Source organism: Mytilus galloprovincialis, chromosome 2 (assembly GCF_965363235.1).
Source record: "Mytilus galloprovincialis chromosome 2, xbMytGall1.hap1.1, whole genome shotgun sequence".
In the NCBI taxonomy this organism is placed as follows: domain Eukaryota; kingdom Metazoa; phylum Mollusca; class Bivalvia; order Mytilida; family Mytilidae; genus Mytilus; species Mytilus galloprovincialis.
This window is the reverse complement of record NC_134839.1, coordinates 40,332,371-40,345,195: the sequence shown is the minus strand read 5'-3', so window position 1 is coordinate 40,345,195 and position 12,825 is coordinate 40,332,371. Positions and strand designations below refer to the sequence as shown.

At 30.5% G+C, this 12,825-nt stretch overlaps 1 protein-coding gene across 1 annotated transcript; it reads right to left on the bottom strand.

Moving 5' to 3' along the window:
• Positions 1-275: 275 nt before the first annotated feature.
• On the bottom strand, positions 276-12,244 carry LOC143063592 (uncharacterized). Its single transcript, XM_076235808.1, has 7 exons — positions 12,143-12,244; positions 6,619-7,308; positions 5,824-5,987; positions 4,315-4,469; positions 3,620-3,783; positions 2,233-2,603; positions 276-1,810 (listed from the first exon to the last, which is right to left on the bottom strand). The coding sequence occupies exons 1-6, from the start codon at positions 12,146-12,148 to the stop codon at positions 2,427-2,429; spliced, it is 1,356 nt and encodes a 451-aa protein (XP_076091923.1). The 5' UTR covers positions 12,149-12,244; the 3' UTR covers positions 276-1,810; positions 2,233-2,426.
• Positions 12,245-12,825: the final 581 nt, after the last annotated feature.

Genomic DNA, 12,825 nt, shown 5'->3' with positions numbered 1-12,825 from the left:
AATTTGCATAAGAACCGTCTATTTGAAGATGTGTGTGATAAGGATGATTGCCGTTATAATTATTATTGAATTTTAATCACCTATCAGTGTCATCAAACGCATATACAAAGGAACTGAGTGTATGATATGGGACGAAAAACTGGACACTTCATTGATGAGTTTATACCAAAACTCCTGTCTATAGAAGAACTGGTCTTAAATAAACGAACTTCTTAAACCCCGCCATGTCAAGTGAAATAATTCTAGTAATAAATGGCATTGTAATAAATGCTAAGTGACTTTTAATTTTTTATTGTGCTTAATAGTATAAGAAAAATAGAAATATAACAATGGAATGGTGTGCAAAAATGGGAATAAGATTCAAATTGGTAGAAAAATATTATATATACAATAACAGTTTTTTTTTACAAAGATCAACAATAAAAAGCTATCTTATAATATAAAGTAATGATAAGTCACAATAATAATACAACTATGAAAATCGGAAATACAAAAAAAATTCACACAATGAAATCGCAATTCAAAACAAATTGCCATTAATCACAAAATGGATTGTTAAACGTAAATGTTTAAAATCGTTCGGAATGAGCACTTGCGCTTGCATAAAAACATGAAATGAAATGAAACAAAAAATTCATTTTTTCAATGATTTGTTAGTATGGATTTTGATACGTATCTTGTCTCGTTGACTCCTGTTTTTTTTCAATATTTCACAACATTTTAGATATCAATAATGGAATGTAAGGAAGTCGATAGACTTGTCAATATAAATTCTAAAAAGATACAGAAGTTTTAGGATAAAATTATAAGCGAGTTAATAAAAACGAAAACAGCATTTTATGAAGTTATGTGCCAGAAGCTCTTTTCTGGAACTACTTTTACTAGGAACGCATATTTTGAAGCTATGGATGTATCAGAATTGAAATAGATGAAGAACTATATGACCAAAAAAGACCACAAAATGAATGTGTCTTTGAATTGAACAATTTCGAACAACTAAAACGTCCATTACGCAATCACCATTTTTTTCTTCTCTTTAAATTTGTGTGGGGTATTATTAATTACATGGTGTGCTAGTGATCTAATACGGTACATATGGGGTCAGTAAATTCCATATGGGGTGACAGCAAAATTAAAACACATACATTTAAAGGTATGCATAATGTAGGGATCAATTTTAGTAACGTTTCGTTAAAAAAACCCAACATCAGTCTGTTCTAAATCTCAGCTAATCAAAGGTTCAATAAAAACGTTTCAGGGATAAGAAAGACCTTGAAAACAAATCCCGTTGAGGCTATATTCATCTTTTTTTTCAAATCCGAAAATAAAGCAAATACATGATACTTGGTATTAGGCATTTTTACACGCACAATTATTTCCTTGATTTTAGCAGCATATGAATAATGCTAAATCGAGACTTGAAAAAAAATCCCAAGAACTTTGCAAAAAAAGCTAAGATTTCAACATCGGAATGCTTATTATTCTCACTCACAGTTACCTTTATAATGAATCAGATAATGCTAAATTGTTTCACCTAACATACATATGCACGATATATTAAAAATTCATAAATGCATGAAATAAATTGTGATCTATCTCTTCATTGCTATCAAAACACTGGTAAGAATTATATAAAAAATAATGCCTGATAACATCAAATTGTAGAGATCAAATATGTTAATGATATTGTGTCTGCAAAGTCTAAATTTCGGAGAAAAAACTTGTCATCTTAAAAGCGACTCTTTGGTAGACATTGAGAACCATACAATGTGTTCGTCATCACCAATTCCCTGTACTTTAATAACCATACCTAAAATATAACAAAAGGAAATATAAATACCATGATACAGAAAAGCACGAAATATAAATTGATAAAAACAGTTCCTAAATAGATATTATAGATCCTGTAGAAACAGAGTGAAGCATAGCATTGTGTTGTTATGATACCATAGTATGGTTAATTCTTAAGATAGTCTGGTTAATACTTAGCATAGTCTGGTTAATACTTAGCATAGTATGGTTAATACTTAGCATAGTATGTTAATACTTAGCATAGTATGTTAATACGTAGCATAGTATGGTTAATTCTAAGCATAAAATGGTTATTTCTAAACATAGTCTGGTTAATGGTTAATATGATGTGGTAAATACATAGCATGCCCGGTTACTATGTATCATGTTTTTGAAAGCGTGTCATGGTTAATATTTAGCATATTGGGACTAGATTCTTACCTAATTCAACATGTTTATAGTATCCATTTTCATATTCCAATAATAAGTTCCATGTAGTAGCTGTGATAATTTACTTCTTCACTATCACTAAAGACTACAATCTTCTATTAAGTCTAATCAAAATTATATGAAAAATCCTCTGTATCTGCAAATTTTTCAGGAAAAACACATGTAAGTTAAAAATGTCCATTGATCTAAGCCTTGGATATATTCTCCAAAACAAACTGGTAGAGATCAGATTCTAGAAATCTAGGGTAGGAGTCTTTGGCCATTAAAGCTTGAATTTTGTACTGTGCTACATCAAAGGTATCTCTTGAAGGATTTTCCAATGCTAAAACTGTTTCCATTCTTGTGTCGGAATCCAAGTTAACCTACAGATTAAAAGAGACACATACAGATTTCTGGGCAGGTTAGTTGTATTATATTTTTAATCTTTTGTAAACACAATTTATGTGGAAATCTTAAACAATGTGTTGTGTAATCCGAATATATTTTAAATATTTAACTTTCTTTTCAAAATTTGAGGATCCAAAGACCAAAGCAAAAGGAAGAACACAAACGACCGGAGTTTTGAAGTAGAGAATATAGATAAAGAACAAAACCGAGTTCACAGATAATACGGAAATAAATTTTTAGTGCTCACCAAGGTTCTACTCGTTTAATACTCATATTGAGAATAGACCAACGTGATATATATTTCTGCATTGGCTAGAGGTATAGGGGGAGGGTTGAGATCTCATAAACATGTTTAACCCCGCTGCATTTTTGCGCCTGTTCCAAGTCAGGAGCCTCTGGCCTTTGTAACTCTTGTATTATTTTTTTAATTTTAGTTTCTTGTGTACAATTTGGAGTTTAGTATGACGTTCATTATCACTTAACTAGTATATATATTTGTTTAGGGTCCAGCTGAAGGACGTCTCCGGGTGCGGGAATTTCTCGCTGCATTGAAGACCTGTTGATGACCTTCTGCTATTGTCTTCTCTATGGTTGGGTTGTTGTCTCTTTGACACATTCCCCATTTCCATTCTCAATTTTATTTACATGCATTTTAAATTTCATCTAGAACTGCGTTTTTAATTCAAAAAGCTCATGGTGTGTCTGAATAGTTGACTTTATTTCAAATATAAAAAGCATATACATTGGTGGTAGACCAGTGCTTGTTCATTGTTTGAACCTCTTGTATATTTATTTATTAAACTGCGTAAACATTCATTATTTTGATAATAACAAATATTTGCTACTTAGAAAAACATTTATCAATAATGTCATACTTAAAAAGTTATTTGGTACAACTCTTATAAAAGTTATATGGTGTTTTATGGAACACAATAAAAATAATAGTTATAACAAAAAGGTCGAAAATTTATTTGAAATCTGTTATATTTACCTCTTTTGGTGCTTTTGAAACCACAAAATTATTGTAGATCTGTTCTGCCATCCCTGTCATACTAGATTCATTACACGACCGAAATTCTTCACAAGCAATCCAAAATTCTAAATTCTCTTCACTAAACTCTGATCTCAAATATCCAAGAAAAAGTTCTAAACCATCTGAAAAATAAAGAATTTATCTTGTGAGGACTTTAAAAAAATAAAGTCATCATAATACATATTTCCTTAACACAGTTATTTCTGTTTGTCATTTCATTACATGGAAAATACAAGCAAAACATATCAAAGGGATAGTCTAAACAACAAATCAAAAACAAACTGACAATGCCATAAAAAACTCGAAAAAAGACCAAAAGACATACAATAGTCAATAAAGTACAATGACAGGCTGAGGAACACGAACTCCATAAAAACCCAGGGGTGATATCAGGTACTCTGGAAGAATACGCAGAATCTTTTTTTATGTGACAACCGCCGTGTTGGCTTTGGTAATCGTGTCTAATATTAATTCTTATTTCATGTGTATGAGTATTTTTTTTAACAATTCAAAATAATATCTAGGACATTTTCTATATACTGAGTCATAAAAACAATAACTTAACGGTAAACAGATTTAAAAAATATATATATATAAAAAAAACCAAAAGTATTTAAAATCAAAATACAAGGAAACATAAACGTGTTTCTTACTTTTATCATGAAGGAGATCCTCGACTGATCTGCTCCACTGTAATGCTTGGTCGTAGGTTGTTACACTAAAGAAGGAAAAAGAGTTTTCTTGATCCACCACTGTGTCTGTGTTTTGTCTTCTCAGAAACTGAAATCTTTTTTTCATATTCTTTGCCCTGAAATGTATTTAAAACTAATATAACCCAATGTTTAAAAAACACTTCATTATAATTGCCACCTGTCTTTCTGCATTTTCTGCATTTTTCTGTGCTTGTTAATATCATTTTGTATGAACGTACCGTCAACATAAAAGACTGAAAACAATAATTGAATTTTGAAATATTTTACATAATAATTGTGATAAAAAAATAACATCAATTAAAGTGAGTTGATTGTATTACGAATGCATGCAAGACTTATACAAACTACACTTTTATCTTGGTTCTTACGTTTTCTGTTAAAGGACGAATGTTGTATTTTTTGCTAGGTCATCCACTGACATTTAGAATGTCTGGGCTAATGATTTGATTGCGTTTTGCCTTTCATTTGGTAAGTTTTTATCGTTATCATATACAAAGTAAATATTTTAATGGCAGATACAAATCCTTAATATGAGAACCCACGATGAATTAACAACTTCGAAATGGGACTCATAATGACATTGTATACCAGTCGAGAAACAGTCACGGAAAGGTTAGCACGGATATAAAATATCAAAGTTTATGCTTTTGTGCGACCGCTCATTGATTTAAAATTGTAATTTGAGGAAGTGATGTGAATGAGGCTATTATCGTTAATTGACAAAAAATAGATATTGCAATTCATTCATAGTAATAAGAATACCTGGACAATGTTCTGAAACAGATAACATGTTTTGGTCATTAGTGAATACAGATAAATATTAATCCCCCGTTTTCACCATTTCATTAAGAACGTTTTTAACCTTGCTATAATTGCATTTTCTAAAAAAATAAATAGGAAGCTGGATGAAGGAGTTTGTAATCACATTAAAAGTAAAGATCAAAACCAACCGGTTAAAAAAAAAACCAAATTTTACAACATAAGACTGTTTAACATTATAATCTCTTTTTTTATGAGGCTTATTCTTGTATTGTACAACCGAGACAAAAAAAAAAAGCGGCGGAAGCAATAAATGTATCCCCCTTCACTCCTAAAACACATAGGAGCAATAGACTACATAGAACTAAAACAACTTATAAACTTTGTCTGATGTAATTCGTTTCTAAATTTTGACTGTTGTGTCCATCAGTTAAACTGTGGCACGCGCCATTCAAACATGATGCCGTATTTTTACAGCGTTTCATGCTAAATTTTCGATCAATTGCGTCTGAACTTATGTTTATAATTCAGATGGCGTTGAAGGGGATTGGTGTATGCTATCCGGATAACTTCCCATCCCACGGCACCCGAGTCTAACATCATTTGGAGTTATTGTGTTTCTAACTTTTTTCACTACAATTCGTATTCCTGGATGAAAAAAAAAACCCACCATCGAAATGGTTTACTTACAAGTTTTTGGATTTCGATTTTGTAGAAAAGTTGTTGTTGAGAAGTTCATCTTTCTCTGTTAATGCTGACTCAGCTGAAAATGTCTTATGGAATCGTTTTGTTTTGTCTTCCTGCTCACCAAAAAGTCTTTGATACAGGAGTAAGTCCATAGCACGACTTTCCATCTACAAAGCAAAACAAACAATAAATATAGGTTTATACCTTCTAAATATGTCGTTGGGCACATAAGGGTAAAAATGGGATTTATTAACTACCCCAAAACAGTCATTAGTTGAAGGCCGTACGGTGACCTATAGTTGTAAATATCTGTGTCATTTTGGTCTCTTGTGGACAGTTGTCTCATTGGCAATCATACCACATCTTCTTATTTTATATTAATTAGCCAGAAGGTAATGCAAATGTCTCTTGCTATCAATAAAATAAAGTTTAACATATCTCAATTTTTTTTAAGTATCTGGAAAGATGAAATTGAAAACATACGATTGTAGCATGTTCTTTTTTTCAGCATTATTTGAATATTTGATTTTGATTGGCATTTCTATTACATGCATACAATAGAATACAAAATTCATTCAACAGTCTATTCCCCTCAAGAGTACCTATACCTCTAAAACCTTTGCAAGACAGTACAATTTGATTATTTTGAACGACATCTTTCATTAAAAAAAAATACCGTTTGTTTCCTATTTTTGGGGCTCTTTCTGCTGAAATTCCAATTTCATTTTTACCTTTCATTGAAAGAGAAAAAAATGAAGATTTTTCAGCGTCACGAAAAACGATTTAAAAGATACTTACAGTATCTTTAGATTTGCTGCCCTTTGAATCTAGAAATAATGCATGTGATGGGATTTCATTTTCACAGCATGCACTCTGACTCCGCCGTAAAGGTCTGGTGATTATCCGCTTTAGTCTCTGTCTTTTGGACTCCTTATCTTTTTTATTCATGTTGACAGCTTTCATTTCAGACTGTTGTTCTGGATCCACAGAATCATCAATCTTCTTCAGAAATGGTGGTCTAGCTTCCGGTTGTTGATCTAGGTCAGATGCGTCTAATGATGAATCACAGTTGAATGATACCTGTGTACTTTTCAAACCTGAAGATGATCTAGACGATGTGCTGTCAAAAGACATGTCTTTGACATCACGTGTGTCTTTATCAAATGATAGCTCTACAGATTCGTCGATGTCACATGACCCAATCTTTCCTTGACATTTTTTTCTTTCCAAAATTCTTTTTCTCCAATTTTTCTTTGCTGACTTTTTGTCCTTTGGAGATTGTGGTGAGAGAGAACATTTAAATTTTATATCTGTCGATAGCTCAGTGGGAGATCTCGTTAATTCTCGATCCGACGGAATGGATAGAATGTCTAATGAATGAGATTTACCAGTTACATTGAGAGAAGGATTGGTAAGCTGACAGACTAATTGATCTAAATCTTCTGTGCTTTTTCCATCTAATGGATTTCTTGATTCATCAAAAACACCCTGTAAATAATTTATTTATAAAAGACGTTACTAAAAAATGAAATTAATCCATACTAATATACAAGCTCGTAGCAAATCTTGTGAATATATTTATAAACTTAATTGTTTGGAATGGGGTTTTCAAAGTCTTAACAACTATCTGAGTAACAGTATTTAAATCTGCATAATCCGACAGAACCAATCACCTTTTAGCAATCAATGCTTACTCTTCCGGAGTCGCTGTTATCAGAATCAGTTAAGATGTAGGAATAAAGGAGACACGGGAGATAAGACAAGATCAATGCGATAGATAGCAACCAACCCAAAGGAAATTCAACTTTTCAAACTCTATTGAAGTATAAAAATCAATTTTTCGAAATAACTGGCACTTTCGATAGAAATACACAGTTTTACAGCTGCGCAAAATTTCTATTGATACGACATGCATTACTAGTATATAAGTAATGTTACCAATGCACCATAGGAAATACCCATAAAATAGAAAAAAGTAACTAATATGTAACATTTTATGGAAATATACAAACAGTAATGTCCGTTATACTGTAGTACATATAATACACCAATTTATTCGTGTTCATCGCACGCTGCTAATTTCTCTTTATTTTCAGGAATCATTCATTCTTTTCGAGTTCATTAACTTTATAATAGGACATAAATGTTAATGAAAATGGTACTTTAGAATATTCTAAAGGAAAGATCAATTGCTGGAATGTTTAATGGAATTGCCTGATGGAACGTTTTCATCAGCTTTAATTTCAAATACTAAAGGTATTCGTATAATGCTTACACAGGTAAAATAATTGAACAGTAATTATTAAATGTACTATTGTTGCTAACAACGAACACAACATAATTGGAATGTTTCAGATTTTTAACGAGTACAAAAAACGTCAGAAAGTCATTATAGATATTATGTAGTTGTAGAAAACTCTTTAAATGACTAGTATAGCAGTTTCTCTTATTTATTTGCAATTTTATCATCTCCTAACCCGTCCTTTAATAAATTTAATCAATGTGTGTTCGAAAGGTTCTTGTTCTTAACGATTTGTAGATTCAATACAGTATATGAGTAAAAAACATAGAATTAATAGCTAAATAACAAAATACGGTAAAAGAGGGAATCGACACCGGAATTCGGATGACTACTACACACAAGGGAAATCAAGAGGATGATAGTTACGATCAATGCTTCTATGTACTCAATGTACGTAAAATAATAGCTTTGTATATAAAAAAATATGTAAACATATACGTAAATTATTTTCATATAAAGAATCTTTTGTATGAAATGTTTTTTAACTATTGTATTTTTTTCTTAAAATAAAGTTAATAGCTTTGTGCTCACGCTTCAACTTTATAAGAAAATCGCATGGCGGAAGTTTTAAGACTTCAAAAGCGAAAAAAAAAATAATGTGGAAACACAATAATTAGCCTTAATCCCTTGGTAACCATGTATATATTGGTTTGTTTGCTTGGCAATTAACCAGTTTCACAATATTAACTTTTATGTTTTAATCTACAAAATGCATCCGACAACAACAAAAATGATAAAAGCATGAGAAAGAACAATTGTGTTGCGTGTATACAATTCATTGAAATCGAAGCTTTTGTCATTTCAGCTGACAGAGCTAACAATCGATTAATTATTCCATATATGGTAATGTAATGTAACATTAAAAATGTTAAGTAAAGAAACGGTAGTCATCTCAATACAATACCCATTATTATAAAATGGCTTCAAATTATTTTCCAATATTAAAGGTAAAATAACGACTACAGAGTTATAGGTTTGCACCAGCTGACTTTTTTTAATGTCTGAATATTCCTATATTTTAATAAACTTTGATTTTCATGTTTTGGTCATCACATTGTTTACTCATTATATATGAACACCGTCTTCTGTCTAGAGTAATGTAAAACAAGCTAGCAGTGACTAATATAAAGATGCGCTGAAGGTGAAATTTAAATTACAATTTCATCCTGCAGTGAACAACAATGAATTTCAGCGCCCTGGGACTAGTGGTAGTAATTGTGGTATAAACTTTACCATGAATGAAACTCTTTAATGTTTACAATCTCGTTAATGTAGTTTACATATCAAGGGAGTTCGTTTGGTTGAAGACTCAATTTTCTTTTAAGTATAAAGTACTATATTGTGTTGATTGATATACAAAGGTATTCAAGGAAGCTACTGTATGCTTTCAGACTTGTTAAATGTATTCAAAGTTTATTATGTAGCTGAATCGGTTTTTAAAAAAGAAGGGTAAACATGTCGAAACCTCCTTTCAAGGGTTTATCTTAATAGGGAAAAAAACTGAACAAAACGTAGAAAACTAAAAGAGTACTACTGTCTCTGGTTTGGGTAGCGTTGACAACTAAAATTCATGTTTAATGCATTGAATACATTTCTCCTTCTGGAAACTTGAATTCGATATATAGATATCTTGCCATTTTCATAATGAACATATGTTAGTATATATTTTTATTTTTTCTTCATAACGTATGTCCTAGGTACAAGGTATCTGTCTCTCTGAAATACATATTAAGTGATTTTTCAAGACTGAAGTATGAATGCAAGCAGTATACATATAGTTTGATTGAAAATAGATTCAACTATGCATATAAACATGTGCTGTCGTACACAATTTAATATTGCGCTTATTGGTTCTTGTTTGTATCAACACACTCGGTAAAATTTAAGTTTTATATTGCTTCTTCTAACGCAAAAAAGATGCGACATGTATTTTTTTTTGATTTGTCCAAAATTGTGGTTGTGTTTACGATTTGTTTATACGATTTATGAATGCATAACAGGATAGTCTTGCTATGTCGCAACAACTGGTCGTAAACCATTGGGAGTTCACTTCAACGTTTGTCTATGTATACTGTTCTAAGGATGGCATCGATAATCTATCTGAAGTGTTGTATGCACATCGTATAAATAAATATCACAATTATTATGATCGGTATGAAACAGTCCCTGCGTAAAAAGAAACAAACTTCTTAAGGATGTACTTAGGTGAGGTAAGGTGAAAATTAATAAATTAAGAAGTTAAAATTGATACTTTTAGCTGGCAGAGCATCACTTAAGGATAAAAATAAGCTAAACATATTGATAGGTCATGGACCTCCTTTTCGAGATATTTGAGATTTAAAATATGGCGGGAAAAGGCTGACTGGGACTTTACCTTATATTTGCATTGGTATTATTGGATCCGAAAACAAAAGAAAGAAAATCAAGTATCTTCTAAAATTTTGGTAAATGACCTTTCATGAGCTATTAAGTCTTATATGAAAAAAATAAATGGGTGTTATGGGGCAAAATATTTTACATTGTATTGTATGGAAAAACACCAAAGAGTCCGAACATTTGACACAAATTCCAAAACCTCACCTATGTACATCCTTAATACCACAATTTTAATTTACACCCTTGCAAAATTCACCATTAATTAGGATATCAACATTCACTAACACTCTAGACAATCGCAACAATTTTAAGGGAATTGCATTATTTAAATCTTGTTAAAAAGTGATAATTGTAAATATATGCTCAACTTTAATGCTATAATTGCGCAATTATAATTGTAGTATTAAGGGATATATTTGAACATACTGTCTCAAAATGATCACGATCTCATTTTTAGCGACAGTTATCATAAAAGCAGTACAAATGTAATACGAGAGGCCCTTACACTGACTACGTAAAATTGTGATGATTTTTAGATTAATTAAATATAATAGAAACTGGATAACTTGGAAAAAATGCAAAAATAATGATATTTCTTCAATTGTTTTTAGATAAAATTTTAAAATACGGGAATTATTTTATACAGTTACTAAAGTTTAATAAAATGAGTGTTATAAATACTAAACTTAGTGTTTTAATAATGAAATTAACTGCTTCATTATAAACATTTGAAAACACATTTTCTTTTTTGTTTTATGATTTGTTAAGTTTTTCTCAAGCGGCTTGGTTTGCATAAAAAGAGACAAGATTGTCTCTATAAAGAGACAAGATTGTCTCTATGAAGAGACAAGATTGTCATCTATATGAACAAATCTTTTATTAAGATATGTAAATTGTTAATTTTGTATTTCTCATTAATTTCGCATATTTTTAATAGTAGAAAGATTAATTTGGTATACGTATGAGTACCAAACATCTTTTAAAAGTCGGCAAAGGATGCACATCAAATACAAAGAAGTATTTCATCAAAAATTATAACACCAGGACAGTTTCCTCTTTATTGAAATTTCATCCCATTTGAAAGTTAAATAGATTTTATAAGGATCCCATCAGAGTAATATCGAAAGTGAAATACCATTAGAACTACGCATACATAGTATTTTTTTTTAATAATTTGAATATCAGAACGAGAAGCTTAAGATAGCTATTTTCATAAAGAAAAAAGAATCAGGAGAAAAAAAAACTTGATGGTAAAGCTCACCACTGTTTGAACAAAATCGAAGAAAACGACACAAAGCAAAATAAAACAAAGCAAAACAAAACAAAACCCCTACATATTCTAAAACGAAACAGGAAAATTGTTGATCTCTTTTCAATAGAATTTAAAAGTTCCGTTATTTGTTTAAATTTTTATGAAAAAAATCTTAAATTTACGAAAGCTTTTTTCTCTGTATCTTTATTTTTTTTAATTCGTTATCTTTGAAGTAACTGGTATATTCCTTACAATATTTTTTTCTAAATAAGATTAAACCATCATTACAATAGTGCAAATTGTTGCTTGTCTCTATATGTTATATTTTAGCAATCAGATTTATGTACAGTTTTAACAAAAATAAAAATTAAATATTTTTTGTATTTACTTACCCTCATTATACTGAAATTGTACTAATATAGGAGAAATCCGTTAAACATAAGCAACCTCCGTGTTACTGGTCTGAAAATCTATATAACAGTGTTCTCTTTACAATCAATTGCAAGCAGATTTGTAAACCTGATCGAACAATTTCTAATTAATATATTTTTCTCTGTGTACATCATTCGTTATTTTATCCAATCAGAATTCAATGAAACAGTAACCTCTGGAGATATATTCAGTGTGAATGTAAGTAAGGATTCAGTCTGATATTATCCTTAGGTGAAATAAAAATTCCCAGTAGAAAATAAAAAGCATCAAAATCTAGTCATATGTCGGTTTGTATTTGTTTATTTGTCTCTTTCAATATCGGAAAACAAGATAAACAGAAATTGTGGTTCATATTTTTTCTCTCGAAAATTGAACTATTTGATCAAAAGGATGCTTTTTTTTATTTCGGATATCCTATGATCTTTTGTGAAGTTCACATTAAAAAAAAAAAAAAATGAGAATGGAAATGGGTAATATATCAAAGAAAGAACAACGTGACCAAATAGCAGTTAACAGCCGAAAGCCATAAATGACATGTGTATATAGAAACGTTCCCATCTATAAGTTTTATCAGATTTTTACGTCTCATTAAAAGACAGGAGCCTTGATTTGAAAAAAAAAAACAGTTAACACTTAGGCTGCA

Bases quoted from the DNA above. Each gene is read 5' to 3' on its own strand.
- LOC143063592 (XM_076235808.1), bottom strand. The intron at 4,470-5,823 runs GTAAGTAAACCA...AATACATTTCAG, and splicing joins AAATCGAAATCCAAAAACTT to GGCAAAGAATATGAAAAAAA. The intron at 3,784-4,314 runs GTAAGAAACACG...TTTATTTTTCAG, and splicing joins GGATCTCCTTCATGATAAAA to ATGGTTTAGAACTTTTTCTT.